This window comes from Leptodactylus fuscus, chromosome 8, assembly GCF_031893055.1.
Source record: "Leptodactylus fuscus isolate aLepFus1 chromosome 8, aLepFus1.hap2, whole genome shotgun sequence".
NCBI lineage: Eukaryota > Metazoa > Chordata > Amphibia > Anura > Leptodactylidae > Leptodactylus > Leptodactylus fuscus.
The window spans coordinates 69,918,527-69,939,362 of record NC_134272.1 but is presented as its reverse complement, the minus strand read 5'-3'; the positions used below and the strand labels follow the sequence as shown (position 1 = coordinate 69,939,362).

The 20,836-nt window shown below is 40.9% G+C and overlaps 1 protein-coding gene across 3 annotated transcripts in view; it reads right to left on the bottom strand.

Moving 5' to 3' along the window:
* OLA1 (Obg like ATPase 1) overlaps nt 1-20,836 on the bottom strand; it is a 132,134-nt gene that overhangs the window by 5,263 nt on the left and 106,035 nt on the right. For all 3 annotated transcript variants that reach the window (XM_075284149.1, XM_075284150.1, XM_075284151.1), the window contains 3 exons: nt 9,901-10,041; nt 9,330-9,426; nt 4,453-4,575 (listed from right to left, as the gene is read on the bottom strand). In XM_075284149.1, the coding sequence (XP_075140250.1) occupies nt 4,453-4,575; nt 9,330-9,426; nt 9,901-10,041 (361 nt within the window). The remainder of the gene's footprint in view (nt 1-4,452; nt 4,576-9,329; nt 9,427-9,900; nt 10,042-20,836) is intronic.

The window sequence follows — 20,836 nt, the reverse complement described above, 5'->3', positions numbered from 1 at the left end:
AACCTAATACTTGCTAATGTGCTTTTTTCAAATTTTTACAAGCTTTCGTTAACCCCTTCCTACAACTGCGTCTCTGCCCTCATTGCCTGTGGATGGCAGGGGCACAGGAGTGGTGCCTATCCCATCAGTAGTGGGTCCCATACCACAGACATCCCATTACAAATTCTGCAATCGCCGCCATCTCTGGCCCTTGCAGTTTATTTAACTCCTGAGACGCCAAGGTCAATGCTGCAAACCCCATTTATATGAGTGGGCCCGTTCCAGAAACTTCTGCATTACTTCTGCTCTATGTAGACTTAGCTTGGAGTCTTCAAATGGATGGAAACTATTCCTCTAATTATAAACTAGTAATAAAATATAGAAAACTGTATCAAGTCAATATCACTGCAATCCCTCTGAGCTTTAGAAACGTATAAACTGTACTAAAGGGTTAATGAGAGCAGTCATACAGATAGCTGGGGGTCTATCATAGTACAACGAGGTTTTATATCCATAGGACGCCCTGCTAACATACCGCTGTTACTAGTAATATCTCATATAATTCCTATTGATAGGTCATCTATGTCAAAACTGAAGCTAAACAGCCTTTGTTTCTGCTGTGAACCTGAATCCTATCTACTATGTGACATCATGGCGTGACGACTATTACATGACAGCTGTGACGTCACGGCCACCATACATACGCTATCCGGGATTCAGCATCGTCAGGTACAGCCAACTGACATCTGCCCTCTAGTGTCCACAAGGGGGATACACTGAAGAATCTGCACAAGTTGTGCAAGTGTTCAAACTGTATATTGTACATTGGCTGCATGGTAAAAGCTGATGTGTAGATGCTATATACCTGATATACAAGCCCTGAGACTGTATATGACAATGTGTAGACATAAGTCTTGTCTTATAGTAGCTTACAAATGATGCACCACTGGGTTATGTTGTCTGATACATTAGACATGGGGCTTTTGGTCATCCATTAGACCCCTCTGCAGCTTCATTTATACATCACAGATCACTAGTATGAATGAGGACTGACAACAAGCTGCAGCACATCAGTGTATCCTCCTGTCTCCATTACTGCTATATACTCGCGTCTTTATATCCTGCAAGCTCCAGAGGTAGCAGAAGTGCTAAACAGCTATGACATTTATATAGCCTATAAAACATGTCTACCCATAAGCCGCAACAGGCAGGCGGGTCTATATAGGAGAGATTGTGCAGCACATGGAGCGTCCAAGGGGTAAAACAGGGGACTAGACACACAGCAAGTATGAGCAGCTCCAGGGACCCTAAATCTGTAATGGGGCGCCTACCTTGTACCATCTATAATACTGAGATATATGGTGTGGCAGAGGGACCTTTAGGGCTCCAGTCACAAAACTGCAGTGGGAGGGGAGAGCAGACACCTGGACCAATGAGGAGGCAGGGGGCGTGTCTCAGACTCCCCTGCAGGTATTATTGCTCCGGCCTTACTGGGCACTTTAAAGGGATTCTACCACTAAAACGCTGTTTTGTGTGCTTTAGACATTGGAATAGCCTTTAGAAAGGCTATTCGTCTCTTACCTTTAGATGTGGTCTCCACCGTGCCGTTCCTTAGAAATACAGTTTTTTACCGATATGCTAATGAGTTCTCTGCAGCAATGAGGGCGGGCCCCAGCACTCAAACTGTGATGGGGGCGTCCCCACTACTGCCCGAGAACAGGCTCCGGCGACGCCTCCATCTTCAGCTGCATCCTCCCCTTCTCTGTTGTCTTCCTTCTTCGTCAGCTCTGACGCCTGCGCAGTCGGCTCTGCCAGCGAGCCACTGGTAGAGCCAACTGCGCATGCCGGCCAGTGGCCATATTTTCGAGGCTGCAAGGCAAGACTGCGCAGGCGTCAGAGCTAATGAAGAAGGAAGACGACAGAGAAGGGGAGGATGCAGGTGAAGAAGGAGGCGTCACTGGAGCCTGTTCTCGGGCAGCAGTGGGGACGCCCCCATTGCCATTTGAGCACTGGGGCCCGCCCTCATTGTTGCGGAGAACTCATTAGCATACCGTTAAAAAACGGTATTTCTAAGGAACGGCGGCGCGGAGACCACGTCTAAAAATAAGAGACGAATCGCCTTTCTAAAGGCTATTCCGACGTCTAAAGCACACAAAACAGCGTTTTAGTGGTAGAATCCCTTTTAAAGGGGGATTACAAAAACACGGCTGCTTCCTTCAAGAAACAGAGCCCCCCATAGTATGCTGAGCTGCAGTGCCGGAAACATCCCACAGACAAGGGGCTGAGCTACAATGAGTAGTGCTCATACACCTCTGCAGACACAACAGGGATCAGAAAATCCCACCTAGAAATTCCCTCTTTACCCCTGTGACGGCCCTTGACATCCTAGGTCCTAGGGAATGGTTTGTGACAACTTATCTGCAGATATTTCATCCACCTCAGCACTGCTTGGCCATACAGAGCCTCCGGTACAAGATATGATAAGGTCTCAGTGCACAGATGGCCGCAGGCATCATATTGGTTTTTACAGTATGACCAATACTCCAGTATATGCATTGTGTGTATAAGGGTTAATGAGCTGCAAAATCTGATTACAGTACGGTGAAGAAGAATTGTTAACATGTTGGATACCTGATAATCTTTACACGTATGAGCGAGCGGCCATTACATGTAAAATGTCCGCCTATTATTGTCTAGACAACCAGAATCACCAGACAACTGTTATGGAGGCCTTGCGAATTTCTCTTATGTGGAAGATTGTATGGTGTAGATTAAATAGTGAGATCATGTGAGATCTCCAACCCAAAGTCTGATATACAAGCGGAGGAGTTTGAGGACCCCTTTAATTCTTATTAAAAAGAGCGAGTAACCAGAACCCAGATAGGTACGGTCAAGCTGGATTTGTACTTGCATTGGGAGATGCTGCCACAAAATCCACCTAAAATTGCCTGCAAGGAAGACTTTTCAATATAAATCCAGCAGACACTGGGTGACTTGGCAGACCCCATTATAGTCCGTGGGTTTAGGCAGAGTTTGGAGCAGTGGCGGTGTTGCCGCTTACCTCTATGGAGCAATGATAACGTCCCCATTGCACCAAAGAGATCTTTCGCACATTGATATAAAACCAGTAATATCTGCCATCAGAGCCTAACCTATCTATCTGCAGGGCTGGGTTCTGGTGATAGAATCCCTTTAAAATTCTAATTACTACTTCCCTTTAAAGGGGTATTCCATCATGGCAAAACACAGCCATCTCTGTAACTCCAGGCAGTCATACGCAGGGTTATTCCCATGTCAGCCATGATAGATTGACTTGGGAATAACGCTTTGAATACTTCGCTTAGTGTCCTACACATCAGCACTACATTTGCATCTCCTGCTTAGAAAGTTCCAGACACGGAACGTCTTATGGCTGCCGCTCTACTTAACCAATTTAAGTAGACTAAAGAAACTAGACAAGAGCATGTAGACAGAGGAACGTCTGCCGGTGCGGCACAGAGTCCTGTATCTACAACTGCTGCATGACAAATGAGCCATAACATGTCCTTGAAATAGTGATTGATGTTCCTATAGACTAAGCGATTCCAGGACACAGTGGAATGTATGCTGATGGACACCAGACAGTTACATATGGTCTTAAAGGGATTATCCAGAAGGGAAAAATGTTTAGAGGGTTACAAAAAGTGATACCTTACCGATCCCCTGCCATGCTGGTCTCCACTTCCAGGTGCCGAGCTTGACACACAGGAAGTGCCTGCACGGCGGCATTCACTAGTGGAGCAGACACTTCCTGTGTGCCGAGACAGGAGCAAGAAGAAGGGATCAGTGTGGCCTAGTAGCAGAAAAAATTCCCTGTAGGACAAGCCCTTTAAAGCCTTAGATTACTTGAGCTAACTTCAATTATCCCCATAAATTCTGAATCTATACTTTGTGGCTATGTAGTAAAGTGTTGCAGTGCTGGGGTGCACTGGATTACTTCCACATTCCAAAAACATACTGATAGATAGATTGGCTTCCTGTAAAACAACTAGGCCTTGTGGGTGTTGTGGATGAGCACCTGTATGGCCGCGACTAACCCCCCTACTCCACAACACGCCCTGCACTTTGAGTCCCTTGGTGAGAACAATGTATGTCCTTGTCATATGTCATTACCCTATATTATGTAACATACGTGTGGTACAGGTACAGGTATTCCATATGTACTACATCTTGTTTTGCACTTCCCTTTTACTCCACGTTATAACCCCCCACAGATTCTCTTGCAGTAAACTAAAGGTAAGCCAGTGAAATAAATCCAGAAGCCACAGCCGCGTCCACCTGTCAACACTGTGCAAAGAGTCAGATCTGCTGCAGCTCCTGGGACCGAAAAGCAAATGTTAGCCTACGAGAGGTGACAGTCAGACTCCCCCCATCTCCACCATCAGGTCCTCTCCTTGAGGAGTTGTCCTCCAATATGAATTAGTGAAGACTCACCTTGACAGCTGACTCGGAGCCTTCTTCTTTGAAGTCGTCATATTTCATTACCTCCGCCATAATGAAACCCTTCTCGAAATCCGTGTGAATCTTCCCTGCAGCCTGAGGAGCCTTTGTCCCTTTCTGTCAAATGGAAACGCAAGGAAAAAATGATTTCTTAAGGAAGATGGATTAGACGGGGGTGGTACAGTCAGCTGATCTGGTCTCCTGGACCTCAGAGTGTTCCTCATTGGTAATGGAACCTCCTTATATACATGGTATCAACGTAGATTCACTGGCAATACTGAATGATTCCCAGGACAAGGTTTTCCTTCAAGACTTTAATATATCTTAAGGCTAGGGTTACATGGTGAATTTGACCATGTGAACAAAGATCCCGTGTGGCCCTGTGACCATTTCACTAATGTTAGTGAATGCATTGCAACTCCAAGCGTGCCGCCCTACGACTTCTAGTCTCAAAAATATCAATCAATGTCCCACCTTTGTTAAACTAGACAGCTGTAGCACACTTGGCTTTGCAACGCGACTCCATTCACTAACACTAGTGATCGCGTCATAGGGCCACACGGTTGTTGGTCCGACAACAAGCGTCATGGGTCAATATCGATGTGTAGCCTTGTACAGGAGGGAATTTTAAAGGTAGCCTGGCACATGTGAAATGTAGTCACATCTAAAGCCCCACGTTATGGAAACGCAGCTTTTTTTGTTGCAGATTTTGTTGCAGTTTTGAGCCAAAGTCAGGAGTGGACCAAGGAGAAGGTAGCTGTATAAGAATTTCATATATAGTTCACTTTCCTTTTGTAGCCATTCTTGTCTTTGGCTCAAAAAACCACAACAAAATCTGCAACAAAAAAATCTGCATTTCTGCAACATGAGCCTCAGCCTTAACATGCCTTAGGAGTCCAGTGGGCGGTCCTACTTAGTGTCTGCCAGGTGTATATATATGCATCCTAATACATGGAAGGCTGTCAGTCAAAGTAGGACCGCCCTGGGGCACCTAAGCTCTGAAAGAGCACTGATTTAGACCAATAAATTACAGGTTACACCATATCTTTCCCTACAAGATTATATACAGGGCCCAGGGGCCACACGGTGGCTCAGTGGTTAGCACTACAGCCTTGCAGCACTGGAATCCTGGTGTTCAAATCCCACCAAGGGCATAAAATCATCTGCAAGGACTTTGTATGTTCTCCCCGTGTTTGCGTGGATTTCCATCCCATGTTCCAAAAAAGACATACTGATAGGGGAAAAATGTACATTGTGAGCTCTATGTGGGGCTCACAATCTACATTTAAAAAATAAATAAAAAATAAATAAATAAATTATATACAGGGCCACTTTGTGGTACCCAATAAAAACCCTAAAAATTGCCCATGTAAATGGAATGAATGATTGTATCCTATGAAACTCAGTCATTCACATACACATTTTTTAACATGGTGGGAAGCTATTACTTTCAGTAAAAAAAACAAACACTAAGTCTAGATTTGACCAATATTGTTATAATAAAATTCAAAAAAGTTCTGTGTGAACAAGCCTTAATCCTGTATAATGGGGAAGTTACAGGTAAGAAAGAATGGCTTGTGGGGAGACTAACTTTATTGTACAAAAAATAAAAAATAATAATAATAATAAAATAAATAAATATATATATATATATATATATATATATATATATATATATATATATATCATTTGCAGAGTATCGAGAGCTTGATTTCAGTAATATAAGATATTGGTCTTGCATGACACACTAGGACATACCGGTCCCGCGCCCGCCACCGCCCACGTTTGAGAAATAACAGTAAGTTGAGGCTGCCTAATAATGCGTGTGATGCTGCTTAGGATCCTGACATGGTAAAGCACAGTTTTTACAATGCAAGATGTATTGGGCTAATATGGCGACTCACTGATGCTTACCTTACTAAATATCTGTGCACATTACATACAGGGCGAGTGTCATCACTCTTGTTAGAAAAACTACCCTTCATTATTCCTTAGTGATGTCCCTCACTAGGGCGAAGGGGACGTTTATCAGTCATCTGCTATGTTACTAGGCCAGACTAAGTGAAAACACAGGAAAACTCAGGATATTTGGAATTATTATTATTTTTTTTATTAAGTGTTCAACAATTTAAAAAATAAGAATTTTTTTTTTTTTTTAATTTAAAAATTTTTCTACACTTTTAGTAATTGCTAGTGTTGAGCGAATAGTATTCGAAACTATTCGTGGAATACCTCGCTCCCGTAGGAATGCGTGTTAGCGGCCGGCAAATATTCACTGCGCTTAACCCCTCGGTGTTCGGCCGCTTCCATGCATTCCTATGGGAGCCAGGTATTCGACGAATAGTTTCGAATACTATTCGCTCAACACTAGCAATGACGCATCTTCCAAAGAGAAGTTCTTCAAGGTCTGAAAGTTCTTTAAATATCAAAGAATTTAATAAAAAAATTTGATACTTGGTCATAGAATATCAAAAAGTTCCCATGCAAATAATCTGTTAGTGTTTTTTTTTGGGGGGGGTTATTTTAGTAGCATACCAACAAGTAACCCTGAATTCTAGATATACTACTATTATATAGTAATGTAAAACATAATATATATATTAATATCTCTAGACTTCAGTGAACGTTTATCAATCATCTACTATGGATAAATATTATCTAGTGATCTGATATAATATTCAGTAATATTTCTAGACTTGTGTTTCTCAATCATCTACTATGGAAGTCTGAGTACTAGATCCATATTATCTAATACTGCAAAATATAATATGGAGTAATATTTCTAGACTTCAGTGGACATTTACCAATCATCTACTATGGACATCATGGGTACTAGATACATATTGTCTAGTACAGTGAAATATAATATTCAGGAATATTTCTAGACTTCAATGGACGTTTAGCATTGATCTGCTATGGGCCTGGGCAGGTACTAGATACATATCGAATAATGTGAAACATAATATGTAGTTATTTCTAGAATTCTATGGATAGTTATCAACCATCTACTATAGACGTCTCGGTACTAGATACATATTATCTGGTAATGTAAATCATAATATGTAGTAATTTTTCTAGAAATCTATGGATAGTTATCTCAGCTATGGGCCTAGGCAGGTACTAGATACATATCTAATAATGTGAAACATAATATGTAGTTATTTCTAGAATTTAATGGACATTTATCGACTATGGACCTAAGCGGGTATTAAATACATATTATCTAGTAATATAAAACATAATAACCAGTACTATTTCTAGAATTCAATGGATGTTTATCAACCATCTACTATAGATGTTTCCGTACTAGATACATATTATCTAATAATGTAAAACATAATATGTAGTAATTTTTCTACAATTCTATGGATAGTGATCAACCATCTATTATAGACGTCTCAGTACTCGATACATATTATCTGGTAATGTAAATCATATTATGTAGTAATTTTTCTAGAATTCAATGGTTATATCAGCTATGGGCCTAGGCAGGTACTAGACACATATCTAGTAACATAGAGCATAATATGTAGTCATTTCTAGAATTCTATGGACGTTCATATATCTACTACGGACATACGTAGGTGCTAGAGATATATTATATAGTAATGTTTAGTAGTAATATCTTAGAATTCAATCTACTATTCATCTACTATGAACGTCTTAGTACTAGATACATATTATGTAGTAAAGTAAAACATAAGAATTTAATAATTATAATATATATATATATATATATATATATATATATATATATATATATATATATATATATATATACACACACACACTGAGACTAGTATACCAATACAAATGCTAACAAATCCTGAATTTCACGTGGCCAGATTGACAACACTGTTGCTCATTGTGTATTTTTAGAGCTACCTTTGACCCCATCGCTGCTAAGAGGCTCTGCATACATTTGTAAGTCCCCGTCACAGCGGAGAATTAAATCTCTCGAGCTTCTCTCTAGAAATAGTATTACTTTGATCGAAATCAAAGGAATGCTGCCGTCTTTGTACGTTCTTGTAATAATTACATATTTTGTAATACATAATTTGTAGCTACGTCCGCTCCGGCGTACGTGGGAATAATAGGAGCCCTCACACAGGGTATTTCCATTTAAAAGCAAAAGCGTTTCCCTCCTCATTGTCCTGTGGGAGCAAATTAGTCAGTCGCCACGGGCACAATCAACGAATATCAATATTTTAAACCCATATCATCGCGGTTTTTATTAGTGTCAGGATGGAATGTATAGCATTATCAGAACAAAGTCTACCTCTTAAATTATAAACCACTTAAAGGGATGAATTATTACACACTGGCTTTACGTTTTGGATACCAGCTGTGTATCTGCGAGGAGTGTAATGATGTTATATTGCTTTCACAGTTGAAAATGCAACCCAGGGAAGATGGGGAGGAGGTGGGGGGGGGGGATTAAAAAAAAAAAAAAAAAAAAAAAGGGAGGTCGGAAACACCTACAAACCAAACAAAGTTAGTGAATACAGAATGAAGAGCAGCATCAATTTAACTGGAGAAGAAGCTCGGTCACACAGATTAACCAAGTACAATGCTGGCGTTTCTTATCTCTGCCCGCAGGAGGGGGGTAGCCAGATTCTACAGGATGAAGAAATGCAGACTATGTAATAGGCAGAATCAATTGTTACCTGCCTCAATCAATGCCGCGCCACTTTCACCGTTCGGCGGCTCTCAAATAATTAACGTTATCCCGGACACACACACACACTCAAAAAAAAAAAAGGGCTCTCGTGTAATGACTAGCTAACCTCCGCCATGACAAACTACAAAGTGCCCGATATCAATCTTAATTCGCTAGTGGAGGGTGCGGAGGAATAAAGTACCAGCCTTACCTTTATGGTCCAAGCGCGCACTTCGTCGGGGCCTGCGGTGAAGAAATATTCAAGCTGTAGCGCGGCGTAGCCCGTTTTAATAATCTTGGACAAGGCACTGAAACAGGAGAAAAAAAAAGCAAGTGAGCACGAGAGGGACGGACTACTCAAGAACTGGATCTCGAGGAGAACCGAGCCCTGAGCTGGTTTAACCCCATGCTATAAGGAAAAAAAAAAAAAAGTTATTGGAGCAATTTTCATTTTTTAAATTTTTTTTATTTTCTTGCTTCCCATTTTGCTAGCATAGGACGAAAGATTTTTTCAGGGCCTGTAGAAGTCCCCCCCCCCCCTCCCAGTTTATTCCCCCCCCCCCATGCTATAATTAAAAACACCGCGCTCCGATGACAGATGACAGTTAAAAACTTAATTTCAAATAAATCTTTTCAACTCTGTCTCGTGATAAAGAAAGGAGAAGATTCCCTCTTTATAATGGTAATTACTCTGTCATTTATTATTCTATCAGTGCAAGCAATTAAATTACAGCAAGGAAATAGTTGATAATAAAGTGGAGGGAAAATGAATGCTAATTAACCTTTGTGTCACTTTCTCTTCCAGATACTTCTGCTTCTCCTCATCACTCATGTCTTGCAGCTTCAGTTCCAAGGCCCCACTAAAAGGAATGACCAAGGCCCCCGGGTCATGCTTGTCCACCCACTCCTTAATTTTTATCAACCTGTAGACAAAAGAGGGCACAACATTATCTTGTAGTGCATGCATGACGGTGCCACATTCATTATTATCAAGTAGCACATCCATATTCATAAGGATCACGCGGCTTTATGATGCCACCTTCTTGTGTATTGCTTTCCAAGGTCAAGGCATTAGCGGACTGGTGATTGCTTCAGGTGTACTCCATTAATATTTCCCTCTTAGCCGCCGTTACTTTGGACCTTCTTTTATGTGCCAGTGAAGTATTAATATTAGAAGAGGAAAAAGTTTTAGGAGGTTATTAAAAAAAAAAAAAGCGACATAAGTGACCTGAATCAGGATGGGGAAAAGGGGGATGGCGGTCACTTCTGCCGACACCTTTGTATTCCCCAGAAAGTAATATGCACCAGAATTCTGTCATATAACTCATTCTCTAAGTGTTTTAGATACTTTCTAACAGTTTGTGTGACAAGTGGGTGGGGTTTGATGAAAAGGGGTGTGGTTTAAAGGGGTCTATTACTGGGAAAAGTCATTTTTAACTAATCACATCCTTGCATAGCCTTTAGAAATGCTATTTCACACCTACCTTTAGTATGTAGATTGCCTCAGTGGCAAGTCCGTTTTTATGCATATGCTAATTAGACTGGTGCACGATACATCGTGCACCCCTTTGCTATTGTTTCCTATGGGAGACTGCTGCTGCTAATGATGACTCAGCTTCCTGTTTGCCTCACACACATAGGAGATAATAGAAGAGAGGAGGCTGCTGGGAACTTCCTGAGCTGGCTGGAAGCTCATTAGCATATTAATAAAAACGGATTTATTCAGAAACCACTGAAGCAATCTACATACTAAAGGTAGGTGTGGAATAGACTTTCTAAAGCCTATGCAAGGATGTGATTAGTTAAAAATGACTTTTCCCAGTGATAGAGCCCCTTTAGTATGCTAAACGGTGACCTAGGCACAATTTTGGAATTGCGTCATTTTTGCCAAATAATAAGTGGTTACATTGGACAGTCTAAAAGTACGTCAGATTAAACACTAGTGAAGTTTAAGACGGTCTAGTCTAACTTTACACTGTCTAAAACTTACCATTGTGCCATTTCTGTCCTATGAATAAATTCGCAACTGGGTGTTACCATTCCGCTTGCCAAAGGGGGTGTGTCACTCGACAGTGTAGCATCGTTAGCGCTGATTGGACAATGTCAGAGTGCGTAGAGACACGCCCCCAACTGGCAAGACCAAGATGTCATGTTATTACAAAAAAAATTCTCCATCTTCAGGAAGGCATGTGCTACAAGAAACCAAATGGTGGACCACTTACTTTTCATGTAACAAAACAGAAATAAATGCACAAATGTGAACAGTACCCTGTATATGTAGAAAGAAGGATCGTCTCTTTCCAAAAACAGTGCAACTCTTCTGCACAGGCTGTTCCTGGTATTGCAGCTCATCCTAATTCAACTGAATGAAGCCGAGTGGTAATACCAGGCACAGCCTGATAATGGTCGCACTTGTTCTGTGGAAAGAATTTTTTTTTTATAATTCCTGACAAACCCTCAAAAATGTTGGCTCAAGAACAAAGTAGCCATGTTTTGACTATATGGTTCAGTTGTCATTTGGAAAGTCACTGCTCTGTTTTGTGCGTTGACACCTCCGATTAAAACAGTTGTACAGGATGGGAAACATCGTTCATGTCTTCCAAAAAAACAGCGCCACAACCGTCCGCAGGCTTTGTCTGGTATTGCAGATCACCTTGAATTCAATATATGGAGCTGAGACACAATAGTACAACCAACCTGTGGAGAGCTCTGGCAGTGAGGGGAATTTATTAGGACTGGCGTTTTCTTCACCAGGAGCAGCTAAGTTATCAAGAAAGACCTTAATAAATCCAGTGGATGACCATATAGCAGAATGCAAGTGTACACCAGTCAGGAATGGGAATAGATTTTCTGTATAACTCAATCCAGTTTTCTGTTAATCTGTTGGGCCAAGGTGTCGCTGTACTGGCTCGCTCCACCCACATTCGCAGAAATTGGTGCACCAGGTGCTGAACGGTGGATGTGGTGCATCTTTGGTGCCTTGTGCCAAAGATTTGCCCCATTATATACTAGGGGAAACTTGTCAACTGGCATAAATGGGTTGATAAATTCCCCCTAGTGTTTCTAGTAGAAACTAGAAAATCAAAAAAATATCAATCAAAAAAACTACAAAAATCATTATACCGCCACTGTAAGAAAAGCAGAGACCCTCGGAGTTTCTATCCATCACTTGTCTTGTACAGATTTGTATGCCTGCTCTTGCCGATGTATACATATTTCATCTCACGCGTATATAAAAGAAACAATAGAATTTAGAAATTACAGAAGCGGCACCAACTAAACGTCTCATTTTGAACAATACAATAACTGGGGTTTGATCGCGAGCTAAGCTTCTGCAGCTACTGGAGGTTAATGAAATAATATATAACTTGGGCTTAGCAAAAGCTCAGATTTCTGCTAAAGAAAACAGAAATTTGCATACATTATCTCAAACGGAATCTGGCTTTATATATATCATTTGTAATGATAATTGCAGAACAAGGTTTCAAAGCTGCAGTTATGTCACTGTTTACACACCACACAATTTACATCCATGGTCACAGGAATTCACATGACACCCGGCACTAGCACGAGGATTTCTGATGGCAAAGACATTTCAACGGGTTGTCAGGCTGCGTTAGAAAAGGCTTAGAATGCGGTAAAAAAAACAAAGACCAAAAACAATCACTCCGATCCCCGACAGTTCTACTTCCTGCTCTCTCTCGACACACAGGAAGCGAATGCTATCCAATGAGCAAAATTTCTCGTATGCCCAAGAAGCCATGATCGTTGGGGAACCTGGGAACCAAGAGGTAACATCAAAAATTTTAAGAAAATTTTTGAAATAGTATTCTGAAACAAGTTTATTGTCCGGAAAAAGCCTCTATCTATCTATCTATCTATCTATCTATCTATCAATGAACCTCGCTCACCAAATTCAGGAATAACGTGCCATTATTTTCTATTCACTACCTTGTCCCACTGATAGAACCATGAGCAAATTTTCTGTGTCATATAAATTAAGTAGGAGATCTTGTATTGCCCTTAGCACAGTATACACATTTACTAACGGTATCACCTCTAAACATACAACATAGGCTTATTAGCTCTGGATATAAGGGGAATGTCATAAAAAACTAATGACAAGAGAAAGAAAAATTTACAGCAACGGAGGGTTGACAAATGCAGGCCTCGAAATTTCTTTATTACGTCCTCAGAGTATACTTGGGATGTACAATGAAGCTATATTTTAACAATAAATCTATAAAAGGTGCAAAATTTCTGTCTTGACTATAGTTAATAACAGCCAAGGAACAAACGGCATGAAAAACGGTAAAAAGTTAATGAAAAGAGTCTTGAAATTTCTGAGAAAATGGAATTCGAAATTTTAATCAATTCTAAATCCAAAAATCATCAGGATTTGACATTTTTTGTATAGAGAGAAAACAAAATATCTTCTACTACGCCTTGTAAAATCTTACACTACGCCTTATACCACCACTCCAGTTTCTCATGTAGTCTTACACATCTAGATAGTAACCAGTATAATAATTTACATCATCAATACATGACGTTCACTTTATTTGGCTCACACTGGTGTTCAGGTCTCCATCGTGCATGGGGACCTGAAACGACAAAGGCCCTGTCCACATAAAAGCGGTTACGCACGGATACCCGTGGACCCTATAGATTATAATGAGGTCCGCTGGGTTTCAGTATAAAACTGGCGAAGAGATAAGTCCTCCTTGCATGACTCTTCTCTCCACTAATTTTAACCAGAATCTCCTATGGAGACTCCAAAGCTTATGTGCTCGTAGTCTTATAGCACTTACTGCCTCAATATCAGCTCTAAATTCTGCTTCAAATCAGCTCCCCATTGTTATCAATGGGAGACAGTGACAGACGCGTCTTTTTTACAGTGTCCTGCAGGATCTTGCCATATTTTTTGAGGTGAAAACCCATGATCATTTAGTTCCATTGTACATAAGGTGATGCATGCTGTAGCATAAAGTCAAAGCTTGGCTTCCACTTTCCACCATAGGTTCAATAGGGTTGTTTTTTAGAGAGGAATTTCAGGTGGAAGACTACCTCAAATTCCTCTCTACGAAGCTACCCATTTAGTTAGATAAATGGATGTAACTTATGGCCTAGCAAGAGCTACATAAACAGAACCTTAATGCTGAAACAGAAACACAGGGTTTTTTTTTTTTATTGAAGATTTTGCTGTGGTTTTTTGAACCAAAGTCAAGAGTGGATTGAGCAGAAGGGAGAAGTATAAGAACTTCCTTTATATTTCCCATTCCTTTTATAGCCATTGTTGGCTTTGGCTTAACAAACCGCACCAAAATCTGCAACAACAAAAAAAAAAAGCTGAGTTTCTGCAATGTGGGGCCTCAACCTAAAGCTACTCTCCAGCTCACAATACAATTTTTCCAATAAACGCATAGCTACAACACCTGGTGTCCTCCTATTTAAAGGGGGTCTATCAGTAAAAAATTGAGAAGTAAATAAATCACAGTGCATTGTAGGGCGGTCACCACAGTTTACAATGACTTATTTCTTATTCAAAACCCCTACTTATCCATATGCAAATGAGCAGAAAAGTGCTTTAGGGGAGTGGCTTCCCATCTACGGTCACCAGATTCTGAGACACGTGCACACACAGTGCTTTGGTAGTCTGAGATACTCCTCCCCCCCCCCCCCCCCCCCCGCTTTTGAATGGACTAGTCAGGATCAGGGGGAGTGTCAGACTATGAAAGCTGACTGTACAGGAGTAGTCTGAGAACTTGGCGAGCACTGTACAGAAAATAAGATGGGACTGGGAATTGGAGAAATCATGGTAAAAAGACTGAAGAAGGAGGCAACGGATATTTTAACAATACATTAGGCATTTGTTGTCAAATTGTTTTGTAAACTGAGAGGAAGAGGGGGGGGGTTGATTGTAAAAAAAAAAATTTTCAAGTTCATCATCACTAGATAAAAGCAGTAACTAACGGCTATAAGATTAGTATATTACATCAATAACTACATTTTTAGATATAGAATTATAATATAGTACGATTACAAGGTCATGTTCCAATACTGTGGAAGCGCCCATTTTTCTTGTGGCTGTGGGCATGTGCAGTCGGCTTGCCTTAGGCCCGAGGCCTAGAAGTAAGAAGATGCCGGAAGAAGACCTCATTGCAGAAGAAGATGGAGGCGGCCTGGAAAGCTCTCTGGCAGCATTGGGGATGCCCCCAGTGCTGTTTGAGTGCTGGAGCCTGCCCCCAGTGCTGTGAGAGAGCTCATTTGCATACCGAGAAAAAACAGGATTGCAGGTGAACGACGGCGCGGAGAAGAAAAGGAAAGGTAGGAGACGAATAGCCTTTCTTAAGGCTATTCTGACATGTTAGGGAGAAAAAAATGTGTTCAAAAGATAGGATCCCTTTAACTTGGTAATGTGAATAGAGAGTAAGCCCTATATAAATATGGTAAGCACACCTCCATGTATATTCTTATGTAAGGCAAGGCTGACTATGGTATAACACCCATACAAAGTTAACATCATTCAGAAGAGGTCACCTATATTTTTGTGAAATTAAGAAAAGTGTCTACAAATTGTCAACCAAATTTTGCAAAAAAAAAAAAGAAAAAAAAGAGTCAACCAAAAGGATTACCAAACAGGTTAAAATAAAGGATCATAGGTCCATGGTAAAATGTTGACTTTTGTAAAAATTTTATATAATTTTTTTTCAACCCTAGCGCTGCAATTCATTTCATCGGCAAAATTTCTTTTGTAAATGGACAACCTAAAAAAAAAATTTAAAAAAATATCCGACATAAAAAATAAAAATACGGCCAATGCTATCGTGCATCTCACGTAGACTCAACGTGCACCATCACGACCCAATCTACAAAATCTCAGATTTGGTTGCGAGTTGCCGAATAAGAGCATTTTCTTCCAAAATTCTTGGCTTCCAGTCAACGAAAGGGTTACTCTATCACCGTGCAGAAAGCAAGCAGTGCACTGCCATTTTAACAGGATTTCTGTTCAGTCCTTGGAGAGATTATTTGCATTCCTCGGGACCTCTATTGTGAAATTCAGATGAATAAAGACTTACAAATCATTTCTGTGCCGCCACTGAGAGACTGAGAGCCAGTGAATACTCTATTGTACCTTAACTATAATTGGCAAGACAGGCAAAAACCTGACAGTGTGGAGAAGGCACAAGCTTAATAACAAAGGAGAATATCTTAAAGTGTTGACAGATGATCTTCACAATGCAGAAGCAAAGCTGCTACATTCTGGCAGTAAATGAGCACAGAGGTGGAAAGGTTTCTGAAGTGACTGACATCAGACCAGCTATTTCTTCTCAGACGGAATATGGTTGGAAAGCGCTGTCTGCTGTAATACTTGTGACGACTTCTTCCTATTCCGTGTACAACAACCCGAAAAAAGACGGAGCAAACTGTACAACAAACAAACAGCTGGGGAGAAGGTTGTTATAGAATTCGCCGTAGATTTCAAGGACGCGATGTATGTTTGCAAGGAAGAAAACAAGGTTAACTCTAAGTCTAAGACATCTGCGGAAGGGCAAAGTTCTGGTGCCGGAGGAATCGCAGTGTTGATGGGATACAGTCTTCGATATCTCACGAATATGGACACTCCCATCATGCTTTGCTGCTGGTGACTTGTGATCAGGACTCTTAATTATTAGTACATACAATTATATTTGTTAGCAAAGCTGAGAAATGACCATCAATGAATAATGGGAAGAGGAGCCATAAGAGGTAAATCTAATAACTCGCAGGCACATGGCCGCAATAGTCCACCTATATGGACAGACAATGGCGTTTCTATTGCTATACCCAATGCAAAGGCAAGTATTGCTGCTAGGAAAGACTGTCTCCGAAATATGGACTTTATGGAGCACCATGCCTATGGTTCCCTAACATGATAGTGTGCTGCCACAGTTTCCTGCACACAGCTTTGCCACGTGCATGAGGCCTTATGTCATACCTGGCAGTATTTGTGACTTTAATACATTTTTTAATAGACTTTCTGCACAACTTTTGCTTCTCTTCTGTGAAATGCGGCATTCATTTATTATTTTCCCTGTTTCTCTATTGTAAGCCAAATCTGTACAAAACATCTCACTTGAGTAGGGGTAGGCGAGCTCTTGTATAATGCAGGAAAGCAGAGGCTGGAGGGGATCAATTCAAACTGTTATCTCTCAGGCATGACAAAAACCTGTAACAGTGGTTCTGGTGTCATATGAAAAATGAGGTTCATCTTGGGCCCTGCCCTGTTCCTCCTTAATCATTGTGAGTCTTCTGTAAAGGTCTTTAAGCGTTCCCTACTTAGATTCCTGATCCTCGCTGCCCGGGCTTGTATCCCCCTTTTTTGGAAACGAGTGGATCCTCCTCCTCTCTCCCTCTGGATTTCGAAGGTCAACAAGATAATGCGCATGGAAAATCTCACGTCTTTCCTGCATGGCACGACTGAGGCGTACATCAAAACCTGGTTCTACTGGTTCAGGTTTCAACAGTCTGCAGAGTACCGGACGCTCCTGGGCTCTGACCCCTCCTCTGATTGATACTCTTGTTGTTCGTCTCAGGTATTTGACCAGTGGTTGCTCCCGAGCCCTTCCCAACTGGCTGTGGTATGGATGACCTGGCGAGCGCTCTCACTGGTTTCCTGACTGCTCACACTCACCCCTACCTACCCTTTCACCCCCCACATTTAGTCCTCTCCCCCACTCATCTGTCCCACTAACCCCTCCCTCCCCCCCCCTTTTTTCCTTTTTCTTTTTTTTCTATGTTGCTTTCTTTGTCTTTAATTTTTTTTTTTTTTTTAATTTTATTCTTCTGATTGTATTTTGTGTTGCACTGTGTTCTTTTTCTGTTCGCAGGGCGGGTGTTCGCCTTGTAACTTGTAATTGTTTTTTCTTTTCTTATTGTTTAAAAAAAATTTCAATAAAAATTTGAGTTATAAAAAAAAAAATGAGGTTCATCTTCCATATGACACCAAGATTGCGGCTCTATCTGAACTTTTTCCAGAGAGATCACCAGGTGAAAATACAGTTGGATTAGGTGCAGCTCCATATAAATGACAATCCTGACCGTGCTTTCAACTTTCATGAGAAATACACCCCAGTAATCCAGCGAGTAACCGTGTACAGATTAGAGGAGAAAAGAATATAGGAATAAAAGTGGATTTCAATGCAGGATTTCACAGAAAGGAGCCAACATTTGTTAATAAAGTGTATTACAATATATTAACAACACAAATACCGGGAGAAAATCAAAAATTGCTTGAAAGCATAGGTACAATATAAACAGATCATACAAAGTGGATTGAATACTGAAGTATAGTTTATATACAATTTTTGTTTTTAACCTACCGTATATACTCGAGTATAAGCCGACTCGAATATAAGCCGAGGCCCCTAATTTTACCACAAAAAAAAAAAACAGGGAAAACTTATTGACTCGAGTATAAGCCGAGGGGGGGGGGGGAATGCAGCAGCTACTGGAAAATTTCAAAAATTAAAATGGTGGGAGTTTTTGGGTGCAGTAAGTGCTGGGGAAGGGAAGGGGGTGTTTTGGTTGTATCTCTGCCCCTTCCCTGAGCTTGAGGACTGTTTTTTCTTCCCCCCACTTGGAATTCAGCCTGGCTGAATATAGGGTATCTGCAGTGCTCCTATTAACCCCTTCCCGACGGAACAGGAGCACTGCAGATCCCCTATATTCAGTAGACCGGGCACTGTCAGACACAGGGATACCTAATGTTTTTCACAGTCATTTTCTACTATTGTATGTATTTTTTTTTTTTGCTGACTCGAGTATAAGCCGAGGGAGGCTTTTTCAGCACAAAAACTGGGCTGAAAAATTCGGCTTATACTCGAGTATATACGGTACTTTGTATTATGATGTAATTGGTCTACCTAATAAAATGAAGTGCAAACCTTAATCCATCTTATGGATGTGTAACTTCTTTACCTTTGCACACGAGTTTTATTAGCAGAAGGTGCAACTTTAAAAAATATTAATAAATAAATAATTTTTATATCTTTTTATATCACGCAATTGAAAATCAGGTCATGAAACCCCTCCAGCTTTACTGCCTAGTGGAAAAGGCAACCTATTTGTCAGCCCTTTATTTAGCACACTGGAGGGCTGCTCAGAGGGTCGCAATAAACGGCTTAAGCATCGTTACGGCAGGTGAAAAATTCACTGTTGGTGGGTTTGGTGTTGTTAATGTGCATTGGTAAAATTCATGCAATTGGGTTTTTATCTAGTAAGGCTATGTTCACACTCAGAGAGAGGCAGAACAGCTCTCAATACAGAAGCATAAGAACAAACAAAAAAAAAAAGAAAATTGAAGGATTTCACAGAAAGGAAACAAAATGTATGAATACAAATATATTACAACATGGATTAAATGACACAAATGCTGCCAGAAAATCGAAAGTTGTCCGAAAGTTTAGTTACACTTTAAAAGCCATTAAAAAATAATTGGGTAAATATGTCTAATGACCAATTACCACTTCACTGACAAGTCTTTAAGGAGCACTCGAGTTCTTTATTCTGCAAGACGTGGAAGATAAAAAGATAGGCTTACTATGCTCAGCACTTGAAAACTTCGCATACTTTCACCCTACACTTGAAGATGAAACGTATACCTGTATGCGCACAAACGTCTGATAATTGAGCGTAAAACAGCACCTACGTGGCCAAAGCTGCATGTAAACTGCTGCAAATGTGTGATGAATGGTCGGAGTGATTTCAATAAAGTTTGCAGAAAACAGCAGAATATGTAAATATAATCTGTAATAATCTGTAATATAGCTCATCAGAAAAAAAATGCTTCTTTCTCTACTTATTCGGCTACTTTCCTCCTAAACTATCCACTAAATTCTCTGCTAAATCCGTGTTGGGAGAGGAGACAAGAATGACAATTCACAGAGAGATCAGATTACGTGCTGCCAAAAGAAGTCTATGGAGAGTGGGTAGGAGAAACCCAGTGAGAAAAAAGCGGAAGGAGACACGCACAGACATACTGCCCAGCAAACACAGTATCTCAATCTCACCCAAAGTACTTCATCCATATCAATACTGGTCAGAAGTTATCTATAATGTCTACCAAGCCGCCTCTGGGCGAGAGCAAGAGAATTTCGGAGCAGAATCTCCTGTTTTTTCCATATGCTGTCTAGGGGAGACATCATAGCAGCTAGCCCCTATCAGGGGAATTTGTGCCTAAAAATAATGTTTAAATTCATTGTCAATCTTAAAGGAGTTGTCCCACAAAGTAAACTGATAAGAACCTTTCACACGCACCACATTCAACCTGACCGCTGAATGTTGGCGGGACTGGTTGACACAGCTTTTGGCTATCTCCGGTGCTGCCACTGAAGTGAAATGCAGTGCCGCCATCACCAGTCCCACTTAGTATCGCCCACATTCAGCCTGGCTGCGGTCAGCTTGAATGTGAAGTTTATTTTGTGGGACAACCCCTTTAAAGAGGACTTTTCACCACCTCCAACAAGTCCAGCACTTTATATGATGTAATAGCCACTGTTTCACGGAATCTGGAACCGTTGGAAGTTTTACTCTAGCCCACCCCTCCCTTCCTACCATTCCAGAGCAATCAATGCTGTTAGTTTTGGTGCCTGATATACTATTTAGGCTCTTTACTGTCAGGTGGGCGGTGTCAGGCAGAAGCAGACAAGGGGGTGTGATTCTGAGTTCTGATACTGG